This window comes from Dendrobium catenatum, unplaced genomic scaffold (assembly GCF_001605985.2).
Source record: "Dendrobium catenatum unplaced genomic scaffold, ASM160598v2 fragScaff_scaffold_231, whole genome shotgun sequence".
Taxonomy (NCBI): Eukaryota; Viridiplantae; Streptophyta; class Magnoliopsida; order Asparagales; family Orchidaceae; genus Dendrobium; species Dendrobium catenatum.
In genome coordinates this window covers 2,289,467-2,317,155 of record NW_021318693.1, presented here as the reverse complement: position 1 = coordinate 2,317,155, position 27,689 = coordinate 2,289,467, and the positions used below count along the sequence as shown (strand labels likewise).

Genomic DNA, 27,689 nt, shown 5'->3' with positions numbered 1-27,689 from the left:
TGAAGATCTTTCTGCCGCGTTCTGTAGCTTTTTCTTTTGTAGCCTGTACGGCTAGTGTAGATTTCTCTTTTGGCTGTACTGTGACTGTTGTACTATATGTGAATTATAGTATCCGCTGCTGTTTCTTTTCTGTAATGTAATTATTTCTGGCTCTGGGTATATGTATGTATGGATTGATAGATGAGGAAACCGATAGAAAGAAAAAAAAAAAGGGGGCAATAGAACGATCAGATGAATCCTTTCGCTACACGGATCTTGGGGTCGTTACAAGATCCCAAGAACAAACATCTAGTCCCTAGGAGAGAAGGGAAAGTCCCCTAAGAGATGATAGTAGCAAGCTAAGGACAAGTCTAGCCAACAAAATGGCAATCATGGGCTTCAAATGTGTGTAATTCCTATAGCTTAATCACGGATATCTGCAGTATGCGAATGAGCTTGATCGGTGAGAGTTTATGTGCATAAGCCAATTTGATTTAGGTGTTGATACTATGGGCATGGAAAAGTCTAAGCGAGTCCTTCTAGGGAGATCGTCAAGAAGGACTACATTGTTGATCAACTCTCTTAGGATGAGTTTGCACTCTGAAATCTTTGTAAAGTAGAGTGACTGTTTGACCATGGGCTAGCATTAACCACTAATCCAAGGGGCCATGCTCCATTCAAGCAAGTGTTGTGTTGAACACGTGACCCTCCTAATTAAGTTCCTTGATTGGAACATGCTAAATACTTGTGAGTAGTCCACATAAGCATGTACGTTTAGTTCCCTAATTCACCAGCTCTTTTCAAAAGACGGGTTATAAAAAGGACAAGTAAATTTAAACGAATGAGCATTTATTTTTTTTAACCAAACAATATAACAAGAGATTAACTGTTACTTTCCTGCCATTACTATTGCTTAATATGTTCAACATATGTGAGGATTTTTTATTAATAATCCAATTTGATGTTTTGTGCTATATTCAAGTATAAATGACAGTGGGGGGTGCTGGTACACCAACACTGTTTTCCTCTAGATCTTGGGCATGTGCTGTTAAGTCACTTAAGATGGCCAACATAAGTCCTTCAAGGCTTGCCAAAGTGAGTGACAAAAAATTGAAGAAGTTGCTTCTTTGTAAGTTCAAACAGGAGAAGGTCGAGAAGAAGACTTCTAGTTCCTCATCGAATGAAGCCCAAGTATTAGAGTAGGTGTTAGAGATAAGTAGTGAATAACTAAAAAAATAACTATGTATTCTCACAAAAAAAAAAAAGAGGCACACACTTAAAGCCACCAAATACCAAATAAATAAAAATACATATCCACGAAAATATCTCATTCCAAGCTAAAAATTACATCATGTATCAGCCAATATTTATAGTCATCATAAGACTTAGGCAACCACTTTTTGCGGGAAAATAGAGAGAAAAATAGGATTTTGTGGTCATTAATAGAGAGGAGTTTCAACCATATATTTTTAATAATTTCTTCATTCCAATTCATATCATGACTAATCATATAAGTTCTTAGGTAAAATATTAAATAATAAAATATAAATTACATTCAAAATATTTTAAATTAGGAGCTTTTTATTAGACCCTTAATTTGGCTTGGATAGTTGGGTCTTTCTTTGATATTCTTTATAGGATTAGCTTTAGCTCTTTTAATTGGATGTTTAACTTAGCTATCTTAATTCATACAGTAAGCTATATCAACTCCCTCTGGCACAATTGAACTCTACTCCTTAGAATTAAAATTGAAATAGTATTATACTAATGATGGGCCAAAGTCTCTAACTCAACATAGGTCAATTATATATCATCAATAGGTGGTTTATTTTTTCAAAGAACTAAAAAATTGATGCTCAACAAGTAGCTTAGTGGATGTTTCCTCAATAATGATATAATTAAACTCTAAAAATTAGAAATTTTATAAGTGAAGAACTATATATCATGTTAAAGAGTTAGAAGGTTTGTTAAGTCTTTCATTCGATAAAATATCTTCAATTGTAATAACAAAAATGATTAGCATATGAAGATGCAATCAATATGATAGGAATGAGATTCTTTTTTATTATTATTATTTTGCAATGGCCATAAGCCCTTGCAAGTAATTTCTTAAACTTATAAGTCTAGTAACACTTAAGGCAGATGCAAATCAAAATATAATCACCTTTTAAAATTCTTTTATTAATCAATCATGATTTGTCCTAGAAGTGTTGCAGTTCATGACTCATAGCCTGAGATTTTGATGATGACAAATAATATCGATTGAATAATCTTATTATACCCCCCCTGACGCATCTCGTACTTTCAAGAAGTATAACTATCATTACTTGAAGTAATTTAGTATCTTAATACATGAGAAGGGAGCTTGGCTACATCAATTAATCAGCTGGGATTTCAACCATATATTATTTCATAAGAAATTTTTTAATTGTTCTAGAGATGGTACTATTATATGCAGATTCAAATATAGGTAAATATAAATCCCAAATTCCTAAATTTTTTCCAACAAGGCATCAAAATAAGGTTCTAAGATTTGGCTTACTACTTCAATTTGTCCATCAGCTTGAGGATGAAAAGCAAAGGAGAATTTTAATGTGATTTCAAATAATTTCTATAAAGTCTTCTAATAATATAAAATAAACTTAACGTCATAATTAGATACAATGATCAATGAAAAGCTATGTAAACCTATAAATTTTTTTTTTTTAAAATAGTTCAACAATATAGGAAGCTTTGTTAATTTGGAGCAAGGCCTTGGAAAACCCACCAATTATCATAAAGATGTGATTATATCCTTGAGCTACATGGGGTAGTCCTAAACAAAATCCATCAAGAGATATTTCCAAAACCCATAGGGAATGAGCAACAAAAACATGTAAATCAAATTTTTGTTTTGAGACTTTGGCATGCTTATAGGTTAGACATGGGGCACCCATTTTTAGTAGAAATTATTCTATGCGGATACGGATGTTGTTCAGAGGCAAATCAGAAGGCGTCACATTTCTTTTTTGTTGTATACCGTGACTATGTACCAGCTGACGGTTTTGTTGTTCGTACAAAATAATTTCTCCATTTTTAGACATGCCATTTAGATCATCTAAAATGTCTTCGCAATTCAAAGATTAAAAATTTCTTTAAAAAAATTAAGATTACCGAGCCATTTCTCCTATATAGACATCCATCAATTACATTAAATATTTTTCATAGGGTCAAAAGTTTATCGAAGTGCTCCAAATAAATCAGATGAAAATCAGGACAAATTAGATAGTCATCTTATAATTATGTAGATCCAGGATTTTAAGTTATAGAGATCAATGAGTTTATTTTCCTTTATCAATTTTTGTTTGAGAATAAAAGAATAATCTTATAAAAAACTCAACCCATTTGATATGATTATGACTTAGTTTTTGTCGGTCATTAAAGGATTAAAACTTTATTATAGAAAATCATTTATAAGTTCTCAATTTATCTTTTAATCTTTGAATGTTCACCATGATGCATCTGATAGTAGAGAAGGTAGGAAAACTAGGAATCAGAGACTTAAGGTTTCGTTTAAGACGGTCTTACTGTTTTTTAAAGCAGCTTTCTAACATCTAAATTTTTATTTTTTATTAAAAAATTACTTTAAGAAGCAATAAGAAGATCATCTCAAATGAAGCCTACGGCCTCGTTTGAGACGGCTTTCTTGCTGCTTCTCAAAATGATTTTTTAATATAAAAATTAAAATTTTTTATTATAAAACTATTTTAAGAAGCAGCAAGAAAATTGCCCCAAATGAAACCTAAGTCATTGGCATAATGAATGATTCTATGAGAAGATAGTTTATCAAAAAGTTCTTCAAATGCAATATCATTAAACAAGGAAAAAAAAACAGAAGCCACAATAAGTATGAGGTATTATGATAAGAGTAACAATGCTGTTATTAAGCTATGATAAGTAACACTAATACCATACAACCAATATCTTCCGTATGAAATGAGCAATATCCATAAAGAAGAACTCGCACTAAATTTGATCTTTATAACAACCAATCTTGATACAAACTAAATATCTTTAAATGATGAGGAGAGGTGCGATTGACCCAACTAATATGAAAAAGTTTTGGGTGTGAAAAGATCTAAAGATTAGTAGAAATTATTACGTGTGGAGACCGGGCACAGAGAACCGTCCGGTTTGTCTCTGTGAATATTAAAAGTGCAGTGAATCGCACTACGTTTTTATTGTTCACCACTGCACTTTTATTGTGCGCTTCACTGCGCTTTTATTATTCATAGAGACAAAACTGAACGGTTCTCTGCGTCCGATCTCCACACGTAATAATCTCTCTAAGATTATACCTAATAATGGTGTAGGTTCCTATGACATCATTACACTTTTTTCATCTATGACTAATATTTTTTAAATTACACATCACATAAATGATAAAAATATTTTTCTTTATCCGATAATCTATCTCATTCTTGTCTACAATCAGGCATCTCATCACATTAAGGTGATTGTTATCTGAAATTACACTAAGCATCAAATAATTTTTTGCACACCTCAATGGCCCTATTTATAATCCAATATTTAATATTTCCCATAATCCCCATGGCTAAAAATCAGACATTACAGAATCTCCACAGTGGCCAAAAGTCAGGATCCAGAAAAAAAAAAGGGGGGAATTTCCTTCTTCTGCTACAGTGGAGTTCAAGCACATAAGACAGTAGAATTAAGAACAGAGAAGATGATTAGTTATTGAAGACTTTACTTACTTGATTCAATAAGCAAGTAACCAGATACAATTTGCCAAAGAGGTTCAGTGCATCTCACATGCACATATGGACAACAATAACTGGCTGCAGATCAAGAGTTTGTTATATTTTCTACTCTAATAACAGGAATGGAAAGAAGGTTCCAGAAGCAAAAACAACCTAAAACATAAAGAAAATTTACAAGAGAATGAATTTAAGTAACCTGCATACAGAATGCTTCATCTTACTTCATAATCCATCTTCAGCATTCCACTTCACAGCTGCTGAAAAATTACATGAAGTGAATAAGAGATCGGTTTATAAATGAAATACTGAACAAAGAGGAAAAAGGGAGTAATTATTAGGTGCGGACACCGCCACCGCCCCAGAGATGTGTCCGGATTATTGGATGCACTGCGTACGTTCTGCGTACGCTCTGCTTATATTCTACGTATGTTCTGCTTACATTCTGTGTATTTGTAGATACACAACAAATAAGCAGCAAATCCTCACAATTAAATATTTGTTGCTTATTTACTGCAGTACGTAGTGTATACTCAGTAAATACGCATAACGTAGGCAGATCTTAAGCATAGAATACGCAGTATTCGGAGGCATCTCTAGGTGCGGTATCCACACCTAATAATTACTCGGAAAAAGGAGAGGGCACAGAAATGTTACCAACTGCAGCAACTTCATAAGATGAATTGAATTGCAGGAGCTTTATTAAAAGTTAGCTCTGGGCTGACTTTGTTGTGTTGGTGGTGGGAAATTCTGTCAAATTTGGGTTATTTTCTGAATTCTGGACCTCAGAACTGGCATGTTGAACAAACTCCTCAGGGGACATGTGGAATCCATGGCAAGCACAGACAATTTTTAATTGGTTTTGGTTGTATTTGTAGGTAACACCTGATATGGTTCTTCCATTTGGTCCCTGTCCAGTGGTTGTAACCCATGGAAGGTCTGGGTACGAACCGCAGCCTCCAAATCTCAGGTTTGGAGCAATACCTGGTCTGATTATAGCTGGTGCTTCAAGAGGAAAACCTTCGGTCGCCGGCTTTTTCATTGCTTCATTTGCCGGCACGGTATTGGTTCTCGGCTTCCCTTGATCTTCGGATCGGACCGATGTGCCAGTCTCTCCAGCATGTTTAGTACTACCAATCAATAAATCTGATGGCTTTGCATTATATGGAAAAGCTACTATGTGATGAGGTGGGGCTCCTGAAATGATACCAAGAAAAGAAAAATGAAGGTATGTCTCAATAGTAAATGCATTCATGGATAGAATGTTCAGATTCATCGGTTGTCTAAAATGAAAAGTATCTTCTTTATCAATAATTGATGATTCTATCTATATTTATAAATATGATGCTGAAAAGACAAAAGCAATTCTTCTTCTAACTAGCTCATTTGATCAAAATAAATATATTGTGGAAGCCTGATTGGAAACATTTAAAGATTTCAAGTAAATCCTATCAATTTCAGAAAATCATCGAGAAACTCTTCCAAACTCCAATAAAAATCAGGGAAAATTGTAGATTTTGTTGTAAGAAATCAACTAATGGAAGAAAACAACAAGATACAAGTGCACCTCTATTCGAGAGGAGGATCGATCTCTCCCAATCTCTAGACGAATCCAAAACCTAGATCTAAGAGATCCCAAAATCAGACAAATTCAAGATGGCCCAACCCTAGGAAAACAAAGTATTAAATGCATACAAATCAAAAGGAAATCCCTAAACAGTCCCTACATTTAAATTTCCCTCCCAAATCCCTCAAAATTCCTTCCTAAAATGCTCCATTGGCTTTGGCGGCTCACGCGGCATGTAAAAGAGGGGGAGAAGTTCCACCTCTGTTGCGCTGGGCCGGTCCCGTGTGGACCAACCATGCGGACCGGTTGGACCGGTCCATTTGACCGGTCTAACAAAGCCTTTGTTTGCATTGCACCCTTCAACTTGCGAGCAAAGTGCATCAGAAAATAATAATAATAACAAAAGTCTTCATTTTAGTTAGTACAGTGACCTCATCTTATACACCAAGGATAAACCGAAAAAGCTTTTCAATTATACAAAATTGCAAAGTTAAATGAAATATGCTTATGAGGCAAACTTAGTTGTGCAGCCTTTTCAGATTTCCTCACCAAAACTAGAAAGTAGAACTCAAAAGTTAATCAGGAACATCAAATAAGGACAGATGAAAGTTACAAATCCAACTTCTGATCAAACTTAGTCCACAGCATTTCAAATACATCAAGGTCTTGAACAAAAATGACGACCTTCCACGACAAAAGCCCTCACGACCAAAAAGAGAGACACAAGTGTCTGCACGGAATAAATACTGATTGTAAGATAGTAGCCACACCCCCTATAAGAACTTGTATGGGTAACATGTGTTGAATCCACAACTGTACGTGAATCACACAAATAAATGGAGGTTTTTTATCATTGCAAGTTGCAACTTTTCACCATTCTTAAAAATGGAGGTTCCAAAGGACAAAATTAATATCTCAAAAGATGATATTATCACTAGTCTTTTTATAAGCGCAAAAAAGGAGCCTCTTCTAAAAAGGAGTGAAGATTGAGTAGACGATGGTCAAAGGTGAGATCCGAGAACTTGATGCTTTGTCGAAGTTTCTAGCCAATCAACATTGTCTGCCCCTACCACTATGGAGATAGATGATGGTCTGCCACTGATTGTTCTCCCTCAAACTAAAGCTAAAACCAAGAAATTAAGAATTAGATTGAACTAGCCGGTTTAACCAATTGGACCATGAACCGGTCATTTGGTCGATACAGTCAACCAGAAAAACCATCTTTGCATCAAATTGACCAAAACCAATGTGAACTATTGACTCATCCAAATAAGCGACAAACCAACACTGATTCTTTGGAACGGCTCGGTTCGATTGCATATCGCGCAATCACTATTGATTTTTTATCTAATTGGCACTATTTAATTTTGAGATTTTCAAATTATACACCTTTGCACAAAACAATAATGGCAGCGCGACGGCAAGATTGCAAGAGCAAAAACACATTCTTTTATTATTATTATTTTTTTTTTCCTTTCTTTTTCCTTGTTCTTTCTTTTTTTATTTTCTCTCTTTTTTTAATATTATACATACATATAGAGAGATAGGAAGAACTCATGAGAGAAAGAGAGAAGAGTGGTAGGGGTAGAGAGAAATTTCACTCTATTTAGAAATAGTGGAGGAAGAGAGAGCTAGATAGAGAAGTGAGATGGACAGGGAGGTTGGGTAAAGAGAAATTTCTCTGTTTGGAAAGAGTCGGATAGTGAGAAACTTCTTTTTGCGTAGAGAGAGACAATGAGGGATAGAATGGTGGAAAGAGAAGAAGATTAAGAGGGAGATTGTTAGTAAGAGAGAGAGGGCCATAGAGAGAGAGTGGAGTCAGCCAGTTGTGGCTTGGGGCAATGGCAATGGCACTAGCTAGGGTGACGTGGAGCTGCGCTTGTGCGAAATCGAGGAGTTGGGAGAGAAGGGTTTGGCCAGGATGTTTGAGAAAAGGGCAAGAGGTTCAGGGAGAAACAAGTGGTGAAGAAAATAGAGGATGCGGGCTTTTTTAAAATGAGGGGGGTTCCAATTTTATTTTTTTATAAACCAGGATGAGGAAGGAATTAGACGAGCAATAAGAAGCTCTAAAGTGTATTAAACCAAATTTTTCAAAATTTTAATAGGACCAGTATTCGAGGAATTAGACTTAAAATTTCATTTAGTTTTTTTATTATATTAAATTTAATTTAATTTAATTTAATCTGAATAAAATTTGTAATTTTATTTTTATTATATAGTAATTATATTTAAGTATTTAATCAAACACAATTTAACTTTTTATTTTATTTGTTTAATTAACTTAATTTATTATATTTTAATGCAGGTATCATTCCTCATTGCAAAAATTGTCATTTGCATGTCTCGAATTGCTTGTCACCACCCCACACAAATAAATTTTACATTGAACATCTCTGCGACAACCGAGGTAATATGGGTGTTCTTTTCAGGTAATTTATACATTTTGGAAGCATTGTCACAATCCATTTTCCGAATAGATGACATTTGGGCAACTTTTGTGCTAATTCATGTCCATAGCCCTTCGTTTTCAATGTGATTGATGGAGGTGCATGCAAGGTTCTTTTGGGTAAATTAGACAAGTTCTAAACGGGTCTGCACAATTAATTTTGCAAATGAGTGAAGTTCGGGCAACTTCTATGCGATGACACATTCGTAGTATGATGTTTTCATTGCATTCAATTGAATCAATTGTGAGGGTTTTTCGTTGATGATTTCAATGCTCTGAACGCTTTATCACAGTCTGTTTCATTAGCATGCAACATTTGAGTGGTTTCGATTGCACTTCAAGCTTTCGAACTTGTTTCACGCGATGCCATGCCAAGCGGTCACCATTCTCGTTGTGCTTTTTCAAATTGGTCTTCAAACAAATACGTGGGTCAAAATCCTTCCACATGGGTTAAATGACAATTAATGCAAAATAGACATATATGGGTTAAATGAAGATTTAAGCAAAGTACACAAAAGTAGAAGCAGAGGCCTCATTCCAACATGATTAAGGTGTATCAAGATGCAAGAGACTAAACTTAATTTCCAAAAAAAAACAAGCCAAGCATCATCAACGGGACTGAATAAATGGAAAACCAATCCAAAAAGATAGTAAAAAATTCCCTAAGCATATCATAAGAAGTAGATTGGAAAATATAAAATATAAAAATCACCTCAAGCTGGATAGCTATATACTAGAATTATAGTCAAGTGACGAGGAAAATATGGATTGCAATTAAAGTATCAATAGTCCCATTATTAATAAAGCTAACCTTGAGACGCCTTCGCTCCATTCTCAAAATGTTCTTGGATTTGAACTCCAGTAGACTGCTCTCTGCTAGTAAAAGAAGAAATATGTAGCGGTTGATAATTAAATGCCCAGGAAGAACCAGTCTCCAATGTTGGAAGCTGGGCAGAAGGATAACCAAAAGAAACTTGCATGCTGTTAGTATTTGCTGTTGGGGCCACCGGACGTTCGCCATTTGAAATTGGCATCAACTGCATCACACATGCTGAAGGAAAACGTACAGCATTTGATCCAGTACTGGTAGAAGGTGCCACTGTAGGAACTGGATAAGGAACGTTCGTGAATTTTAGTGGTTGACGAGACAATGGAATCCCAGAAGTAGGTTTTCCATATTCAGGGTTAGATTCCTTCCCTGATAAGCATGGCTCTCTCAGACCTTGGGAGCCGATGCCGCCTGATTCACTTAGAATACTTTTAACATTGAACTTTAAAGTGTCAGAGCATTTTGCATTTTCATCTCTCTGTGAAACCAACCATGTCTGCGGACCTTCTGCTTCTGACTCTGCCACAATTTCATTTTCACCAGTAGACCCGTCTTCTGCGGTATTTGAAACATGTGAGTTTCTCAGGAAAGGAGCTATAGAAGACTTATTCGCATCCTGCTTTTCCGCATAATCAAACAATATTTCTTGCTTGTTTTGAAATTTTATATCCTCAAAGGGCAACTTCCGTTTGCTGGAACCTGATTTCTCCTCTTCAGTTTCAAAAGTTTTATTACTTGATATCAACTGCTCTTGATAACTTGTGAACTGAGCCAGATTATTTCTTGTGTCATTAGAACAATCGGTCACAGGTGTAGAGGATTTAGCAAGGTCTGTAAAGAAGTTCTCTTGAGGTTGGGTAATGAAATCACTCTTCAGTTTCCCTGTAGGTTCTTGGGTCTCTAAACCTGATTTAAAAACTTTTTTAAACAAGTCATCGGAGATGGTCACATTGTTTCCCACGAGCCTACTAGAACTTGTTTCTTCACCTTTAGGATCAGAAGGTGCATCTTTAACATTAAGCTTGGAGGACGATCCGCCAAATGAAAGACCTAAGCTTAGCTCAAGCCCGTTCTCATCCTCCATTTTTTCAGTGAATCTAAACAAGCCAGAACACAAGTTCACTTGTCACGCTTACCTAAAGTAATCAAAACTTTCTACATGTGTATCCTATGTAATACATTTTATAGACCACAAAAGGCACCTGCAATGAAATGTCATTTCTGGGTTAATGAAATTAACCTTGGAAAAAAAAAAGTTTTTTTAAAAAAAAGTAAAAAAGTAAACGTCACAATCAAGACAGGAAAATAAGATACAAGCATGGAAGAAATATGAGAGAGGAATTAAGTTAAAATTGTACTAGTCAGAATTAAGCAACAAGGAAGTTGAAATAGAGACCAGTAAAAGCTCCTAATTTTGCTCAATAAGCAGAACACCAGGGAGCGTCATAGAGGCACATAGGAGACATGGATACTCAACATGAGCAGACAACAGTTAAGTGGATATGATATTTACAATATCAGGTGGGCAAAATGGACCCAATATTAAACAGGTATTGTAGATGGGACAAAATGGACCCCTAGAGAGACAAAACTACAAAAGGGATCTCTCCTTAGTTCAATGACGATAATGCCAATTTTATTTGGGCTCCATTGAATATGTTTGTTTATGAAAGTAAAGTCAATCTTATAAAAGTTTAAAGTTGATAATCAATATAGTATAAAGTTGAAGAAAATGGTTGATATCATGTTTCAATATATGAGATTTTCTAAATTTGGTTGACTTTATGATTTCAATCTTGTAATCTTTATATGCAATTTCATTATTATTTCTGTATGCTTAGCTTATTAAGCTTCATAGCTCACCAGTTATTTTTATATTGGTTATTGTTACAAGTAAAGAAATGGATAAAGTTGTTGAGTTGGAAGTTCTTCTATGTTATTTTTTAGTAATTAAAATGTTTGTGAGTTTTCAGTGGAGGTATGTAGGCAGTTCTATAATGTCTCACTTTGAATTATATTTTGGATTTCTAAGAGGCTCTATAAGTATGTCTTATTGAAGTTAAAGTTATTAAGTGCTTCCGTTTATGTGATGAATGAAAACTATTGGATTTTTATAAATGATTTCAAATGTTCAAAGGTATCATATGATTGATTGATGAAAATGTTATTTTTATGTTAGTAATACTTTTAGTACTGTTAAGAGGTATTGTGGAGTGTTAAAGTTTTAACGAGCTTAGATTCTAGGTGAATTTTCAAAATGCATATTGGGTTTTAGATAAGACACTACCCAGAGATTTCGCCATCATTTTATGATGACTTTATGATCTGAGTTATGGTTTCTTATAGGCGCAAGCCCCTATAATTAATTACCCCTCTTGACAATAAAATAGAACTTTCGATTAAGGATAGTTATTAAAGAGGTAGCATAGGTTATAAATCTAGCGTATAATAGCAACAGTTTTAGAGTTTGAACTTTGTATATGAATTTTGGAGTTTGAAATTTAAAATTTATCACCGTAAACTTAAAAACTGTTGATGGGGGGAATGAGGACGAGCTCGATCAAGATCTCATGGTTCTGTCGTCCTGGGTTGTCATGTTCCTTGGTCTACTTAGTTAGAGGATGTAGTTGACCCAACCTGACAGAAGGTACCTTATCGACAGTCATGGGTTGCTTCGTCTAAGAATACCTTGTAGACCTGGGTTGGTATTTGTCTAAGGGGATTGATCAGAATCCACCTTAACTGACAGAGAGCTTCATGCCTATCGAATATATCATATAATTCATTACTCAATGGTTTGAAGCCTTTAGGGAACATACGAGCTTTGGCCATGATCGTAATATAATGATGTCATTTTGCGACAAAACCACCCGATCAGAGAATATGTGCCACGTCCTTGCTAACGATAGACTATTTGAGGATAAACCTTAGTACTACACCCGAACGACATTTGTTCTTTGTGAGCTGAAGTTAATTTCAAAAAAATCACCCCCGACAAACGATTGCGGAAGGTGAATGAGTTTTAGTTTCAAATTTTTAAGTGATAGATTTCATTTTAGGAATTTAGACTTTTGTTGGATTTGATATTTGACCCCTTTGGTTGATATTTGCATTCAATACGGCCATCATCGGGATGACTTTAAAGTCACTGTATTATTATCGGAATTCAGGAGGCATCTTTCAATTCAAGTCATGTCAACTTAGATCCTTTCGAGGAGGAGGATGAAACTTGAATACTTGACCTGCGGAGCATTCTCGAACCATTAGATTTAGAAATTATATGTGACGATCGGAGCACATGCGGGTTGTGTTTAGTTTAAAAATAGAATTTTATATTAGTGAGAATTTGACCCCACGCAGCATTATCAAACATTTGTGTTTATAACTTTAACACATTTGTCAGAGCACATGCAGGGTATATTTACAACATATAGATTGGAGTTATTATAAAGATATAGCCTTCTGTCCGCTTGTATAAATGGTGTTGATCCGGTGGCATTGTGCTGCACCACAGGTCACTTGTTTCTTTTGTTTACAGGCAGTGTGTCGCACTTCATTGTAATCTTCTCGCTCATCCTTGTAGAAGATCTGCGTAGGCTGTCATATTTGCTATAAAAGTCCTATGTACACTTGCAAGCGACATAATCTTAGCAGATTAATTGATATTGTTTACATGTAAATTTAGTGTATTCACTTGCATATCAATATTAACTGTCGAATGGGCTGCATTCATCATTAATTTTTTTATGCTTGTTTGTTGGCGAGTCATCGTGTTCATCACACATTGATTTTGTGTTCATATATTAAGGGTGTCTCATGGCCCATAAGTGATCATTGATAATATTGTTATTTACCACCAAACCTATAAGTTCCTTTTCTTTCTATCATTGCAACCTAAGTTAATTGCACCATATAATCTTGTAAATATACATTGTCAACCTGATTCAATAGCAATCTTTACATTTCTTTCATCTTGTGCAGACCTATTTATAAAAAGATCACAACTGCTAGTAAGAGATGCTAATTAACTTATACCAAATCGAATTTTCTTATTAATGGTGATAGCATTTTGGAACATCAATTATTCACTCTTTAATCAATGTCAAATACAACTTCTCTTCAACGTTGAATCTTTTAAAATATGATTGGAAAACTTTAGAGAATCATGAAATGGAACAAATGTGCTAGACTGCTAGAATTCGAACATTCACCATTCAAGATGCTAGGTATACATTCATCAATCTTCAAATCAACAAAAGTCTCTTTGCATTGATTGATGTATACATTTCTTCAAGAAAGATGCTCATTATCAGATATCCCTCTTAAATTGAAATATACAAAAGATTGGCTTTGAACTAATATAGACTTTCCCAAATTCATCATTGTATATAGTATCATCTATTAAGACTTTTCATCAAGTGATATCTCCATAAATTATAATTCCATAAATATCTTGATCGAGTTGTCCAACAGGTTGTCTTTGTCTATGATTTGTCCATATAATTACCATCATTTATGATTTGAAAGTGGCCCGAGTAATTTTACTATTTATTTGAATGCGAGAACCTAACGAAAAGCTCGATTTGAATGTAACACATTCAGTTGATTTCAAATCAAGTCGGATCATTTTTTTAAAAATTCATAAAATTTCACTTTTAATCAATTATGTGAGGATCCATTAGTTTTTCTTTTTTAATTTCGGCAACATTTCGGCGTCCCCTCCCCGCGAGGGGATATTCTGCAAGGGGGGATTGGGGAGGGCACTTGCCCCTTTGGCTCGACTCGATCAAATCAAATCAATGGCAAGTAGTTTGGGGAAGTGAATCGACCCCGGAGATAGTCTTCGAGCCTTCAAATTGTGTGTAACCTGTTATTTGAGTGACTTAATTAAATTTAAAAAAGTTTTTACCCCCCTTGAAAATCCGACAGCCTTTCGATGCCCCTCCCCTCGAGGGAGGGGAGGTTGGGGAGGGCACTTGCCATTTTGGCTCAATTCGATCGAATCAAATCAACGGCACTTGCCCTCGTTGCTAAAAGCATCAATGATAATGCCTATGTTATTTCGCCTCAATCAGATTTAAAACAACTCTTCCATCTTCAAAGTTGATGATCTCTACACTTATCAACGACGAGATGATGGCCAAATGTAGCTCACCAAACTCGAGTGGAGTTCTTATGAAGCGGGAGGAAAGCTAATGTAGTTGATCCCGCGGCTCATAAAATTGTCTCTCTATTAATTTATTTATTGTCTTAGTTGAAATTATAATAAGTTTTTACTATTTCACTCATTAATTTTTAGTTATTTTTCTTGTTTGTTTGTAGTGGTTAGTGGGATAAGAAGCCACAACCAAATAGCGACGGATACTGTATTTTGTTACCAAAAGATTATCTCTGCAATAGAAAGTTCCAAATTCCCGTTTTTTGCCTTTATCTTCTTTATGTGTATGTTGGTTTTCACCAATTTGCATCACTTTTATAGGCTTTTTTTGCACTAAGATTTTCAATTATCTAAACGGACACCACCAAAATCATAATTATTATTTCAAAGTAGCCTAAGGCATCCATATCTAAGCCTCGACATCAACTACACATCTGGAACATAATCAGACACTTGGTTATCAAAAATGTTTTTACATGCTCTTCACCTAGTATGAGTATGTTAATTTATGCAAAACAAAATATATGTAGCATCTCCATCACCAAATGAGAACGAGCCAAGTAATGGCGTCATCAATTTTTTTAATCAAAAAACTAGTTACCTCTTCGTACAATTTGATTTTGAAAAAAATTCTAATTCATGTACAAATTTATACAACCAAACGAATATAAGACAACAATATATAGCACATCCACATATAGGCACAATAATGCAAACAGAAAAAGATAATAGAAATCTCACATATTTGCATGGATTGTGGGCATCACATCTACGTTGCTTATCACAAAACAAGAACATATATAAGTCCAGTTTTGAAGCTATTTTACATAATCATTTTATAGGTAAATTCCCAATTGACCCTTGCGGGCCAATACTATGAGAGAAGGTATACCTTCTCAAACAAAATGAATTGTTCCAGATCGCCATGTAAATCAAAAGTTGAAAAGGAATGATAGTTATTCATAGCTTAAAAATTAGTCACTTGCTTCCTAAGTCTCTAGAATTGCTCCTCAAGCTTAAAAAGTCTAAAAGACCAGCTTTGATTCTTAATACTTTGGAATTGCTCCTCAAGCTTAGGGGATATTTAGTGTCCTATTTTAGGCAGGATTTTAGCAAGATTTAACTTAAATCATGTCGAACAAAAAAATTTTAACAAGATTTAGCAAAGAGGATGTTTAACAAATCCCATTAAGCATCAATACTGATTAAATCCAAGAGTTGTTAAATCCTATCATTCACAAAATTTAACTGATTTAAGGATTCTCCCTATAAATCTTAAATCCTAAAACAAATAGCCAAACAATTTATCAGCATATAGCAAGACTAAAAATTTGTCATGCCAAACAGTTTTCATCTTCTAATCCTCTGTAGTTTTACTAAATCTAATTTTTTTTAAAAAAAAAATCATGTAGATAAGCAGACACTTAATAGAATCTTCAAGCACCACCCCTTGGCAGAAAACTTCAATAGCATGGAACAAAATTACCCAATTTAAATGCGAATAGCCAATGAATACGAGCATTATCTACACCTTATCTCTAATGAACTGAATCAAACTCAATTATTTATAATAGTATGGATTTTAATATTAGGAACAGATTAGTTGAAAAGCAGTTTGTTACCATGTAGTATTAACGAAAAAATGACTTCTGATCCTGCATCTCCAGCAAGGAAGCAATAGCACTATTTGTCAATAAACTCAACCAAACAGCTCGACCGAACGCGGAAACTACAATCGATTTGAGAAAAACACATGAAGAAGCAGACCGATTGGGAAAAAAGTGAAGAAAGGAAGACCTCCCGCCGATCTTCCGACACCAGCAATCGCACTATTTGCAAGAAAACTCAATCAAACAGCTCGATCGAAGACGGAAACTGCAGTCGATATGGGGTAAAGATCGGAAGAAGAAGGCCGATTAGAACGAACGAAGGAAAGAAGGCCTTCGTCCGATCTTCTGGCACCAGAATTGAAGCGCGAAGGAGAAGATAAGCAGAGAGAATAAAAAGAAAATGCACGCAGGGTTTCGAGCACGAGCTTGGGCCTGAATATTCGTTAAGAGGGAGAGAAACTTTCGTTTAATCGTCCGATTTTCTTGGAGTTTCTTTAAGATTTGCGCACGTGAAGATAATTATGATTAACATGTCAATACACGAGCTAGGCTGACCAGAAATTATATATATATAACTTTTTTATAGATTATTTGAAATAATTTTCAATAGGTGTTGTATCGGTTGGGAACCTCTCATCCGGGATTCGAATCCCCCCTCTACTATGTCCTCCTTTCTTCAGTGGGCAAAACAAATGTGAGCCCTATGTCGGTGGATGACCATGCTAGATTCCGCCGAGGGATTAGATACACTGCTAAACGCTCTGTTGGAATGGACATCATCCTTCCTTTAGTGGGCAAAACAAATGTGAGACCGATGCCGGTAGATGACCGTGCAAGATTCCGCCGAGGAATTAGTTACACTGCTAAACGCTCTGTTGGAATGGAAGCAGGTAAATACCCATGTTCCCACCAAAAAAAAAAGTGCTCTAAAATAAATTTAAATATAATAAATATGAGCAAATCCAACGTGGGGCCAACATTACTAGAGCTAGTTGTCATGCTGGTCCCACTAAAGATTTGTTTGGGGCGACTTTCTTTTTTATTTTTAAATCAATTTTTATTAAAAATTTAAATTTTTGTATGATAATTACTTCCAAAACAATAGTTAATACAATATTGTGCTCTTCTATCAACTCAAACAATAAATATGAGCAAATCCAATGTGGGGCCAACATTACTAGTGCTAGTTGTCATGCTGGTCCCACTAAAGATTTGTTTGGGGCGACTTTCTTTTTTATTTTTAAATCAATTTTTATTAAAAATTTAAATTTTTGTATGATAATTACTTCCAAAACAATAGTTAATACAATATTGTGCTCTTCTACCAACTCAAACAACAAGGTTAGTGACCTTATACAAGAATTTCAATTGAAATTTACAACAAAATCTATATCCTTAGAAGAAATTATTAAGTACAAACACTTATGGTTGATGGCGAATTATTAGATACAAATACTTTCGTGCTGACAACAAATCATGTGGAGTACACAATTGTGTATTCCACTTGACTCGTTGCCAGCGCATAGAGTATTCGCATCTAATAATTTCTCCATCGTTACATTCCGGGCTCATGATGTATTATTATCAGCAAAAAAAATGAAAATGTTTCAATTCCTTGTGCATTCACCTCCACTGCAGCTCCAGGAAATGCAGTAGAAACTGATCTACAGGCAATCCACAAGTACAGAATTCCTCTTAGAAGTATCATTAGGAACAACTTTCTTACTGCTTCTAAAATTATAAAAAACTTTAATTCAACAAAATTTTTAATTAAAAATTTGTTTTTAAAAGCAATAAAAAAGCTGTCCCAAACGATACCTTTATCATCAATTTGTCCATTGTAACTTTCTTTTTATTCGTCAAACCCAAGCTCAGACAGATCTTGTTTGGCCATCAGGTTTCTGGAGGAAATAAGAGATTTCAGACATCATTAAATAAATAAGCAAAATAATTTACAGATTTATAACTGGTCCTTTTAATCTCAATTTAATCGACCAATTCACTAAATCTGAATTAATTTGAACAAATAGTCAATTTTATCTAATTTTTAATGAAAAATGATGGAAGGGAACTTTCATAATGATATTTCAGACTTCTAAAGGTCAAACTCATTAATTTGAGTCGATATTCAAGCTTCGTTTTGGACGGCTTTTAGCAACTTTTTAGTAAAAAATTAAAATTTTTGTGATAATATTTTAATTTTTGTACTAAAGAGGTGCTTTAAGAAGCAGCAAGAAAGCCGTTCCAAACGAAACCTTAGTGAGATCTATCCTAAGAAATTCAAAATACTCTCTCTAAAAAGCTTCCTTCCACCAATTTTCATTTAAAAGAAATAACAAAATTAATGATAGGAATAAACTGAAATAGATTTAGTGAGTTAAGCAACTAAATTGAACAACTACAGAAAATCTGAGATAAAGTTCAGAAGTATCAAACAGATGGAGCTAAAAATATCTAATAACCATTTTGATCATTAAGGTTTCTTTAAGGACAGCTTTTTTACAGCTTTTTAAACAGCTTTCTGTATCAAAAATCTGTTTTAAGAAACAATAAGAAACCCTTCCCAAACGAAACCTAAAAGCTGCATCAACTGAACATATGAAATACTTGTATAAGGGAGATATAGAAGCATAAAAAACAGATAAGTTCAGAAGTATCAAACAATCAGGCTAAGGCTAAGAAAGAAAAACAAACAATTCGCAGCAACAAATTGATCCTCACACACTCCCAACTCTCTCCACATAACCAGTTACAGGATACCAGCGCTCTATCATAAGGCCAGAGCTCATATTGGAGCCTTTTTCAAAAGCAAGCAAGCAAGCACAAACAGACTTACTATATGTGGCGTTTTCTTCACCTAAACTATTTAGAAGCAGCATATACATCTTCACAAATAGTTATATAGAACACTTTCATATGTTCATAGTCTATTTCATCTTTAAAAAGCTAGAAGGTAAATTCTAGATTTTTCTTAGGGTTAATTAGAATATTTGAGCATTCTAAATGCTCACTAAATTAATATTATGTTATTAGAATGCTATTAGAATGCTCAAAATTGTTTGAATGGTTATAAAATAAATTTAAGAAATCTTTTTTTTTTTTTAAGTAAACTGGTTTTAAACTTTTGTATTAATATATTCTTTAAAGAAATAACAAATTTAGCGCATGAGACGCAAGCATGGTGTTGACACCATCAATGATGTCAGAGGGCTCGGCAACAATGTGGGAACGAAGAGAGCCAAAAGGAGCGAGTGAAGGCTACAAGTATGGGGTGGCAGGACATGAGTTCATAAGTATGGGGACACTGTCAAGTTCGAAAGTGCGAGCACGAACAATGTTGCGAGGATGCGAGATCACGAGTTAACGAATCTAAAATTTACCCTATTTGGGCGAATTCTAAATTCAACAAAAAATTGTATCTTTGGAGGTATTTAAAATCCATCAAATAAATACTTTGAATTTATTTTAATACCAGCTAAACTCTAAATATTTCACTCTACATTTAGAATAACTTAGTAGTAAATTATATCCTAATTGAAATAGCATAGAACATGCAAGGCGCCCAGCAGTGACCTCTAATCCCAAAGCTATAAACATTTGGTTTCATAACAGTGATGGAAATAGGGAGAGAATGGGGAGAGATTGTTAGCTAGCAGTGTTGGAACAGTTCTAAAAAAACCCTTATTTAGCTATGAACAACATTACAGTTTAACCTTCAAATTCTCCTACAATTACTATATCAGCAAAGTGCCCCACCCCCCAAATCACTACCCTAAACCCTCAGACCCTATATGTGATCCAAACTTAGTCCATCACTATATAAGAAAAACCTTATTAACTGGGGTTGAGCACTACTTCACAATGTAGACTAGCATTGATGGGCATTTTACTCGATTCAATTGGGGTACACTTAGTGAGATTTACGGTAAAATTTGTTCATTGCTGCTTACTTGGGCTTCGTTTGGGGTGGCTTTCTTGCTGCTTCTTAAAATTGTTTTCTAGTACAAAATTTTTAATTTTTATAATAAAAAGTTGTTTTAAAAAGCAGGAAGAAAGCCGTCCCAAACGAAGCCTCAAAATTCTAATTAGCCATTGTATGCTAGGTTCAGGAAGTATGTAAATGGCTAGGCATATTATAGTCTGTGCTTTTCGTTGAATACTTGCAATATCAATATAACTTGATTTGGAAATCAGATGCAAGAAGAGGATGTAAACAAACCTTTCCATTCGACACTGCAAGTATTTCTTTGACAAATGCCTGCATTTTTCTGACTGGTATACAGAAGACTTGAGGCAGGCAATATAATCCTTTTTCTCCTGCTCAAGCATAATATTCTGAAATAAAAACTTGCTCTGAAATGTTATTTTAATAAACTAAATGGATCTAAGAGATATAATTAATATAGTAATACAAAATCAGAAAAGGGGAAATTACTAAAAAAAAAAATCTACCACATCACACTCATGGAGATGATCCAAGGGAAAAATGCCTTTTTCGGGCGGTACAGGTTGTGCTCCTCTATTTCCACCAAAAGCACCACCTGCTTAAACAGGAATTCTTTTAGAAACCAAATAGGTGCATTCATTATTAGTATGTGGTGGTCTAGAATTAATAATTTGCGGATTCACGAGATTTTTAGGGAAACTTAGCCATAACATCAATCCAAATAAAACATATCTAAACAAATAGTATGGTCAGTCAGAAATCTGCACCATCGTTCTCAATGATATAGATTGCATAAGCACTAGAATGACAAAGAGGAACTCACAACTTTGCTAAAAATATAAGCAATCATATAGTAATTCAATTAACATTTAAGTGGAGATCCAAGATGAACCTACTTTTAGTTATTTGGTGGAACTGGGTAAGATCAAGGCATTAAAAAGAGTACATATTTTAGATATTTCATATATATTGTTCGAAGTGATAATGAAATATATGGGGATATTATTAGTAGAATTCAAGTTGGATGGTTGAAGTGGAGGAATGCATTGGGCCCGTTATGTGATAGAAAAGTACCCCTCAAACTTAAGGAAAATTTGTATATGATGGTGGTGAGACCTACAATGCTTTATCGTACAGAATAGTAGTCATTAAAAGAGAAGCATAAAATTAAGTTAAGTGTTGCAGAGATGAGAATGCTCAAGTCGATGAGTGGCTTCACTATTTGGGACGGAATAATAAACAAGTATATACATGAAAATAAAATAATCATATATATATATATATATATCCAGTGGCAAATAAGATTAGAAATAGTCACCATAGATGGTTTGATCATATAAAACGTCGACCTTTCGTGACCCAGTAAGAAGAGTATATGTATTAGATTTGACCTATGTTAATAAAAGTAGGGGTGGGCCTAAAAAGACTTGGTTAGAAAGTATTAGAAATGACCTTTATTATTATATGTAAATGAAAATCTAACTCTTAACATGATACAATGGAGAAAAAAGATTCATGTAGTTGATCTTGCGTAGTGGGATAAAGGCTTGATGTTGTTGTTGATACTTGATAGTGGAACTTAGTAAGAAAATCAAGAAAATAAATAAATGCCGCATTTATGTGACATCACATCTTTCAACCTTCTTAGGTGTTGGGTTTCAAATGCAATATTTGAAAAACAACAACAACAACAATAATAACAATAACATTAAGCTTTTATCCCACTATGTGGGTTAGAAGTATTTGAAAACAGAATTCGAAAAAAAATGAGGGTTTGAACAGTTAGATTTATTTCAACTTAGTTGACCATATGATCAAATATATTTTTCATGGGAAAGCACAAGTGAGTTCAACATATATATTTAGATCATGTACAAATTACATAAAAAATATCCTTACTATTTACTGATGTTACCACTTAAACACAAAAAAAAAAACCTCCTATATTTTGCAAATACACTTCAAGACATTGACGTATACAGAAACCAAGCACTTAAAGTAAGAAATTTTGGACATAAGGCAACCAAAGGATGAGAGGTCCTCAATATGTGCTATAGGGAAGGTCTTATAAGCTTGTTTTTAACATATTTTTCTCTTTCTTTATTTTACTTGTTATTCTCAGAAAGAACAAAAAAATTAAAGAGAAAAAAAAAAAGGACAACCGCTTTATTTCACTCTAGTCTTACTCAAACCAAAAGATAGCCTTCCATCCAAGAATATTGTACACTGTTCCAGGAGTGCAGTACCCTAAAGAGTGATGCTCCACCTCATTGATTCACTAAGGTGTGATTTGACTGTTGAGTTCTACTTGATTTTGTTTGTTTGCATAAATAAGGCAAATGTGAAGTTTGCACATGGACATCTGCTTCCGATGCCATTTTTCGTTGGCAAAATAAAATAAATCCAGGGGGGGGAAATCTCTCTCCTGAGCTCAAACAAATAATGGGCCAAGTATAAGATCTCAGTGTATTAATACACAAGACTTCTAGCTGCATCACACCAGTTCTCAACTAAATTCACAATTGGGAAAATACAAGTGTCCTAACATTGATCAAAATTTTGTTTTCAGAACTGCTAAGGTTTTTTTTTTTTTTAAGCTGCTCAAGTTTTTACTTTACCAGTGTTCATCACCTGCAAAATTTCAACTTGCAGTGCAAAATCTAAAGCAAGGCCTCAAGTAACCAGAAAAATGAACACAAACTGAATAACAGTAATAAATTAGAAGTGCACCGGCACTCATCTCTTGGATGACAAGAGCCTCTTTTGATGAATGAATCCAATTCCAAGAAGGTGAGAGGAAGCAGAACAAACTCTAATGGCAAAGATGGTTGGCTCCTGCAGAAGAGAAAAGAGTAAGCATGGGAGAAGGCAAATGTTAGACTGATGAGTGTTGGTCATGCAGTCAACAAAAGAAGGTGAGAGAGCAGATCAAGTTACAAAAGGAGAGTGTAGATTCTTATATACAATTTTTAGTGGCTTTATTTAAGATACAGTAAGGATAACCTACAGAGGGAGGAAGGACGCGCGCAATCACCACTAATCACTAAAGCTAATGAAGATGACAATTCGTTTTGGGTACCAAAAGAGAATGAGCTACAAAAATGGTGTTGTTTGAACTCCATCCTGACCTATAATATGAGGATCGAAGGTCGGGCACTAAAACTACAGAGTTGCAAGATTATCATTGTCGCTTCACTACTCTAGTAAGTTTGAACTAGGGTTCCCGTGAGATTTCTAATGGTCAATAGGATTGAACAACTTAGGTCGATTATCTAACATGTAAAATTGCCTGAAAAACCTAAAGGGGCTGTTGAATCTTTTCTTTTAATCATTTTTGAGTTTTTTTTTTTTTTTTAAGATGTGCGTATAGAATATATTATCAATGTATTAAGTTTTATATGAATATAACATTGCTAGCAAGAAAACTCCACTTCTCCCTATTTACTTCCACCAAATACAACACCAGCAGAGGTGGAAGGCCACGGAAGAGCAGGTAAGTATTAAAAATAAGAAATGAGAAGCAAGAATGCGAGGAGCTTATATTGCGAGACAGAGCCACGCCCGGAAGAGAGCAACACAAGAGAGAGAGAGGGTGCCAATAACAGATGGAAATGTGAAGAACATATTTTCAAAACAAGAATCTCACCTTTGTCCGAAACTCTTTATCCAACCTCGAAAGCGGCTCGCTTTTCATGGCTCTACTTAATGACCACTAAGGATGAAACTCTCTCAAAATTCCAACACTTACATAAACTCATTCAAAATGCTTTCAATTCTAATATAACTACTCTACGCTCGGATGGTGGTGGTGAATACACCGGCCAACTTTTCAACAATTATCTCGCAAATCACGGCATTACGCATCAATTTAGCTGCCCCTATACACCTGAACAAAATGGAGTTGCCGAGCGGAAACATCGTCATCTTCTTGATACCACCCGTGCGCTTCTTCATGAAGCTCACCTCCCACACAATTTCTGGGCCGATGCTCTATTAACTTCTAATTACCTCATCAATCGGCTTCCTACCAAAGTGTGTGACAATCACTCTCCCTACTATATTCTTCACAATCGGCAGCCTACCTACAATTATTTGAAAACTTTTGGCTGTCTCTGTTTCCCGTGGCTCAAACCAAGAACCTCTTCCAAACTCCAACCACGTTCTAACGAATGTATATTCATTGGCTATTCTACCATACACAAAGGATATCGATGTTTCAATCCCATTACCAAACAAGTCCATATCTCTCGTCATGTCATCTTTCATGAATCTGTTTTTCCACACAAAACCGATGCTTCTTCATCATCTCCAACACAATCAAACACCACCTCACGCACTCCATACCTCCTTCTTCCTACCTCCATTTTACCTTCATCCAACCTTCCTACTACCTCACCTAATCTCTCCTCTGTATCCCCAAAGACACCTCTCTCTACTTCGAACACCTCTCCGTCACAGTCCATTTCGGACTCTTCCACTGATCTAGATCCTAACATAAATCAAATGCAAGCTATTCCACCTCCTACTCATCCTATGCAGACTCGTCTCAAGTCTGGCATTCATCGACCCAAACCAATCTTCAACCTCTTAACCTCCCTAAAGGCCGATTCCACTCCTACATCCTACACTCAGGCCCTTCAAATACCTCACTGGAGGGCTGCCATGTCTGAAGAATTCCTGGCTCTTCAATCAAAGGGCACCTGGTCACTGACTCCACCTCCTCCTCATGGTAAGGTACTAGGCTGTCGGTGGACTTTTAAAACAAAATACGATGCTCACGGTCAGGTAGAGCGATACAAAGCTCGACTGGTTGCTCAAGGTTTCAAACAAGAACTTGGCATCAATTACAACGAGACATTCAGTCCCGTTGCCAAAATGCCTACTATACGCCTCATGCTTCTTCTTGCTCATCACCGCGGCTGGCAAACTCTACAATTCGACATCTCCAATGCTTTCCTGCATGGAGATCTTCATGATGATGTTTACATGCTTCAACCCCCTGGCTTTGTGGACCGTGAGCATCCTTCAATGGTTTGCAAACTGCACAAGGCCATCTATGGCCTCAAGCAAGCTCCTCGAGAATGGTACAACAAATTCACTGCGGTTCTTTCCTCCTTTGGTTTCGGCTTCAGTAAGGCCGATCCGTCTCTGCTCGTCTATTGCAAAGGCCAAGTTCAGATATACCTTCTCATCTATGTTGATGATCTACTCATTACCGGGAGTCACTCAGACACCATTCAACAACTTCTACAACTGCTCAAACAACATTTTCCTCTTAAACAGTTGGGCTTAGTCTCCAACTTTCTCGGTATCCAAGTTACTACCACAGCTGCTGGCACATTTCTGCATCAAACCCAGTACGCCACTGAACTCGTTCATGCGGCAAACCTTCACCACAGCAAACCTGTTAACACCCCCATCAGCTTGAAGCAGCCTACAAGCTCCGATTCTGGTCTTCCATTTTCCGACCCTCATCACTATAGGCAACTTGCTGGGAGTCTCAACTATCTGACAATTACACGACCCGATATTGCATATGCTGCCCACAGAGTCTGTCAACATATGCACAGCCCTACCACAGCCGACTATCTGGCCTTAAAGCGTCTTTTACGCTACATTAATGGAACGCTTCAGTTCGGTTTGCCACTCTCCTGCGCTGATCTTCAACTTCGCTCTTACTCTGACGCTGACTGGGCTGGCGACTCCTCCGACCGAAAATCTACTACAGGCTTTTGCACCTTTTTGGGCATGACTCCAATTTCCTGGTCTGTTAAGAAACAAATTACCGTTGCCAAGTCTTCTACCGAAGCTGAATACAGATCACTATCTTCGGCCACCTCAGATATCATTTGGTTACGACGACTACTCACTGATTTTCAGCTAGCTCCCTCCATGCCAACCCCTCTATACTGTGATAATACATCAGCCATGGCCATTGCCCACAATCCGGTCTTTCATGCCCGGACCAAACATATTGAAATTGATTATCAATTCATCCGGCAGCATATCAACAATGCAGAAATCTCTCTTCATCACATTCACTCTGAGGATCAACCCGCCGATCTCCTGACCAAACCATTATCCGGCTCTCGATTTCAGGAGCTGCGTTCCAAATTAGGCCTTCGATCAATCCATGCCTAATTTGAGGGGGGATGTTAGACCATATAATATATACCGCAGGCATTACCTAACTAAATGAGACCAACTAGCTCAGCACATCACTTTCCCACTTCCTCTGCTATGCCGCCTGTGGCTAACGGATACCCTTACACATACTTGATTACATATTTACAATATATACACCTGCTATGTAACACTTTACCTTCGAGATACAAAGTATACCTTTCTCCAGTACATTCTCTTCTCCTTGCTTCTCTTGCAGGTCGCAGGTGATGATCGGTCTCCATTGAAGACCTTTCACTAATCTCATCGCCAAAGCTTTCAAGATCTTGATTCTCCTTCCAAAATTAGACCGATTCTCGCAATTTACCCTTTCTTCTTTCAAGATTCTATCAGGTCAACGGTTCTTGTTATCAAGAATTACATCTTTTCTTCCCTTTCAGACATATCAACATGAAAAATGCAGATTTGGCAGAAGCTCTCCGAACAATGCAAAACAAATTAAGAATTATAATTCTTTGAAATTAAAAAAATTCTCTACGACAAGCCAATGTTCAATTTGCCTCCATTGGCTCATCACTTCAACAATCCCATTCTTTTAGGCATTCTATTGATAAGAAATTTGATAGTTTGTGTATTAACCGCCCACCTCCTCCACTCTATCAAGATCCTTCCTCTTTCTTTGACATCTATGATTTCTTCTCTTACAAATTTCTCTTTTCTTAAATAAATAAAAATTGAGTTTCTTCTTTTTAAAGGAACCAAGGTCGAAAAATGGACCTTTAAAGCAGAGGCACAACACTCCCAATTATCATCGTGTCAGAATAGCTTCCTTTCATCTTGAAGGATCTACGACTACTTGGTACCAATGGTTACGTGTGAAAGCTCTCTTTGCTTCTTTTCCATCTCTCAACCTTGAGGACAGGGCTATTTTTCATATCGATAGGATTGTTAAGCAACAATGTATTATGTTGGATTCAAAATTAGCACAACAACAATGTCAATAATAAGTGAACAATTCAGAAAATCATCATCAAGTTAATAAAATACTTATGGTCTAGCATAGAAGAAGAAAGAAATAAATCTTTTAAAGATTGAGAGCACTACAACAACTGCCCGGCTACAATAACTAGTGGTTTAACTCGGATATCTGTAATCTTTAACAGACAGAAAAAGGATTTGTTTAAGCTTAAAATTCTTACTCATAATCTATCACAAAGTAGGTGCAATTATTTGCCTGAGAATCTTGATTGTTTCCTTTTCACATCTTGTTTCTA

The 27,689-nt window shown here is 35.6% G+C and overlaps 2 protein-coding genes across 5 annotated transcripts; both read right to left on the bottom strand.

Moving 5' to 3' along the window:
- Positions 1 to 4,690: 4,690 nt before the first annotated feature.
- LOC110104208 (protein NINJA homolog 1) lies at positions 4,691 to 16,788 on the bottom strand. 2 transcript variants are annotated; one of them, XM_020833207.2, is made up of 4 exons: positions 16,359 to 16,788; positions 9,561 to 10,780; positions 5,394 to 5,933; positions 4,691 to 4,996 (listed from the first exon to the last, which is right to left on the bottom strand). In XM_020833207.2, the coding sequence occupies exons 2-3, from the start codon at positions 10,660 to 10,662 to the stop codon at positions 5,446 to 5,448; spliced, it is 1,590 nt and encodes a 529-aa protein (XP_020688866.1). In that variant the 5' UTR covers positions 10,663 to 10,780; positions 16,359 to 16,788; the 3' UTR covers positions 4,691 to 4,996; positions 5,394 to 5,445. The 2 variants fall into 2 exon arrangements, with proteins under 2 accessions (XP_020688866.1, XP_020688867.1); XM_020833208.2 differs by having other exon boundaries at positions 4,691 to 4,993.
- Positions 16,789 to 17,646: 858 nt separating this feature from the next.
- Positions 17,647 to 23,975, bottom strand: LOC110104209 (cytochrome c oxidase assembly protein COX19-like). 3 transcript variants are annotated; one of them, XM_020833209.2, is made up of 6 exons: positions 23,939 to 23,975; positions 23,023 to 23,127; positions 20,799 to 20,887; positions 20,566 to 20,663; positions 18,165 to 18,247; positions 17,647 to 18,077 (listed from the first exon to the last, which is right to left on the bottom strand). In XM_020833209.2, the coding sequence occupies exons 2-5, from the start codon at positions 23,030 to 23,032 to the stop codon at positions 18,199 to 18,201; spliced, it is 246 nt and encodes an 81-aa protein (XP_020688868.1). In that variant the 5' UTR covers positions 23,033 to 23,127; positions 23,939 to 23,975; the 3' UTR covers positions 17,647 to 18,077; positions 18,165 to 18,198. The 3 variants fall into 3 exon arrangements, with proteins under 3 accessions (XP_020688868.1, XP_020688869.1, XP_020688870.1); XM_020833210.2 differs by having other exon boundaries at positions 17,647 to 18,010; XM_020833211.2 differs by having other exon boundaries at positions 17,647 to 18,005.
- Between the last annotated feature and the right edge of the window lie 3,714 nt (positions 23,976 to 27,689).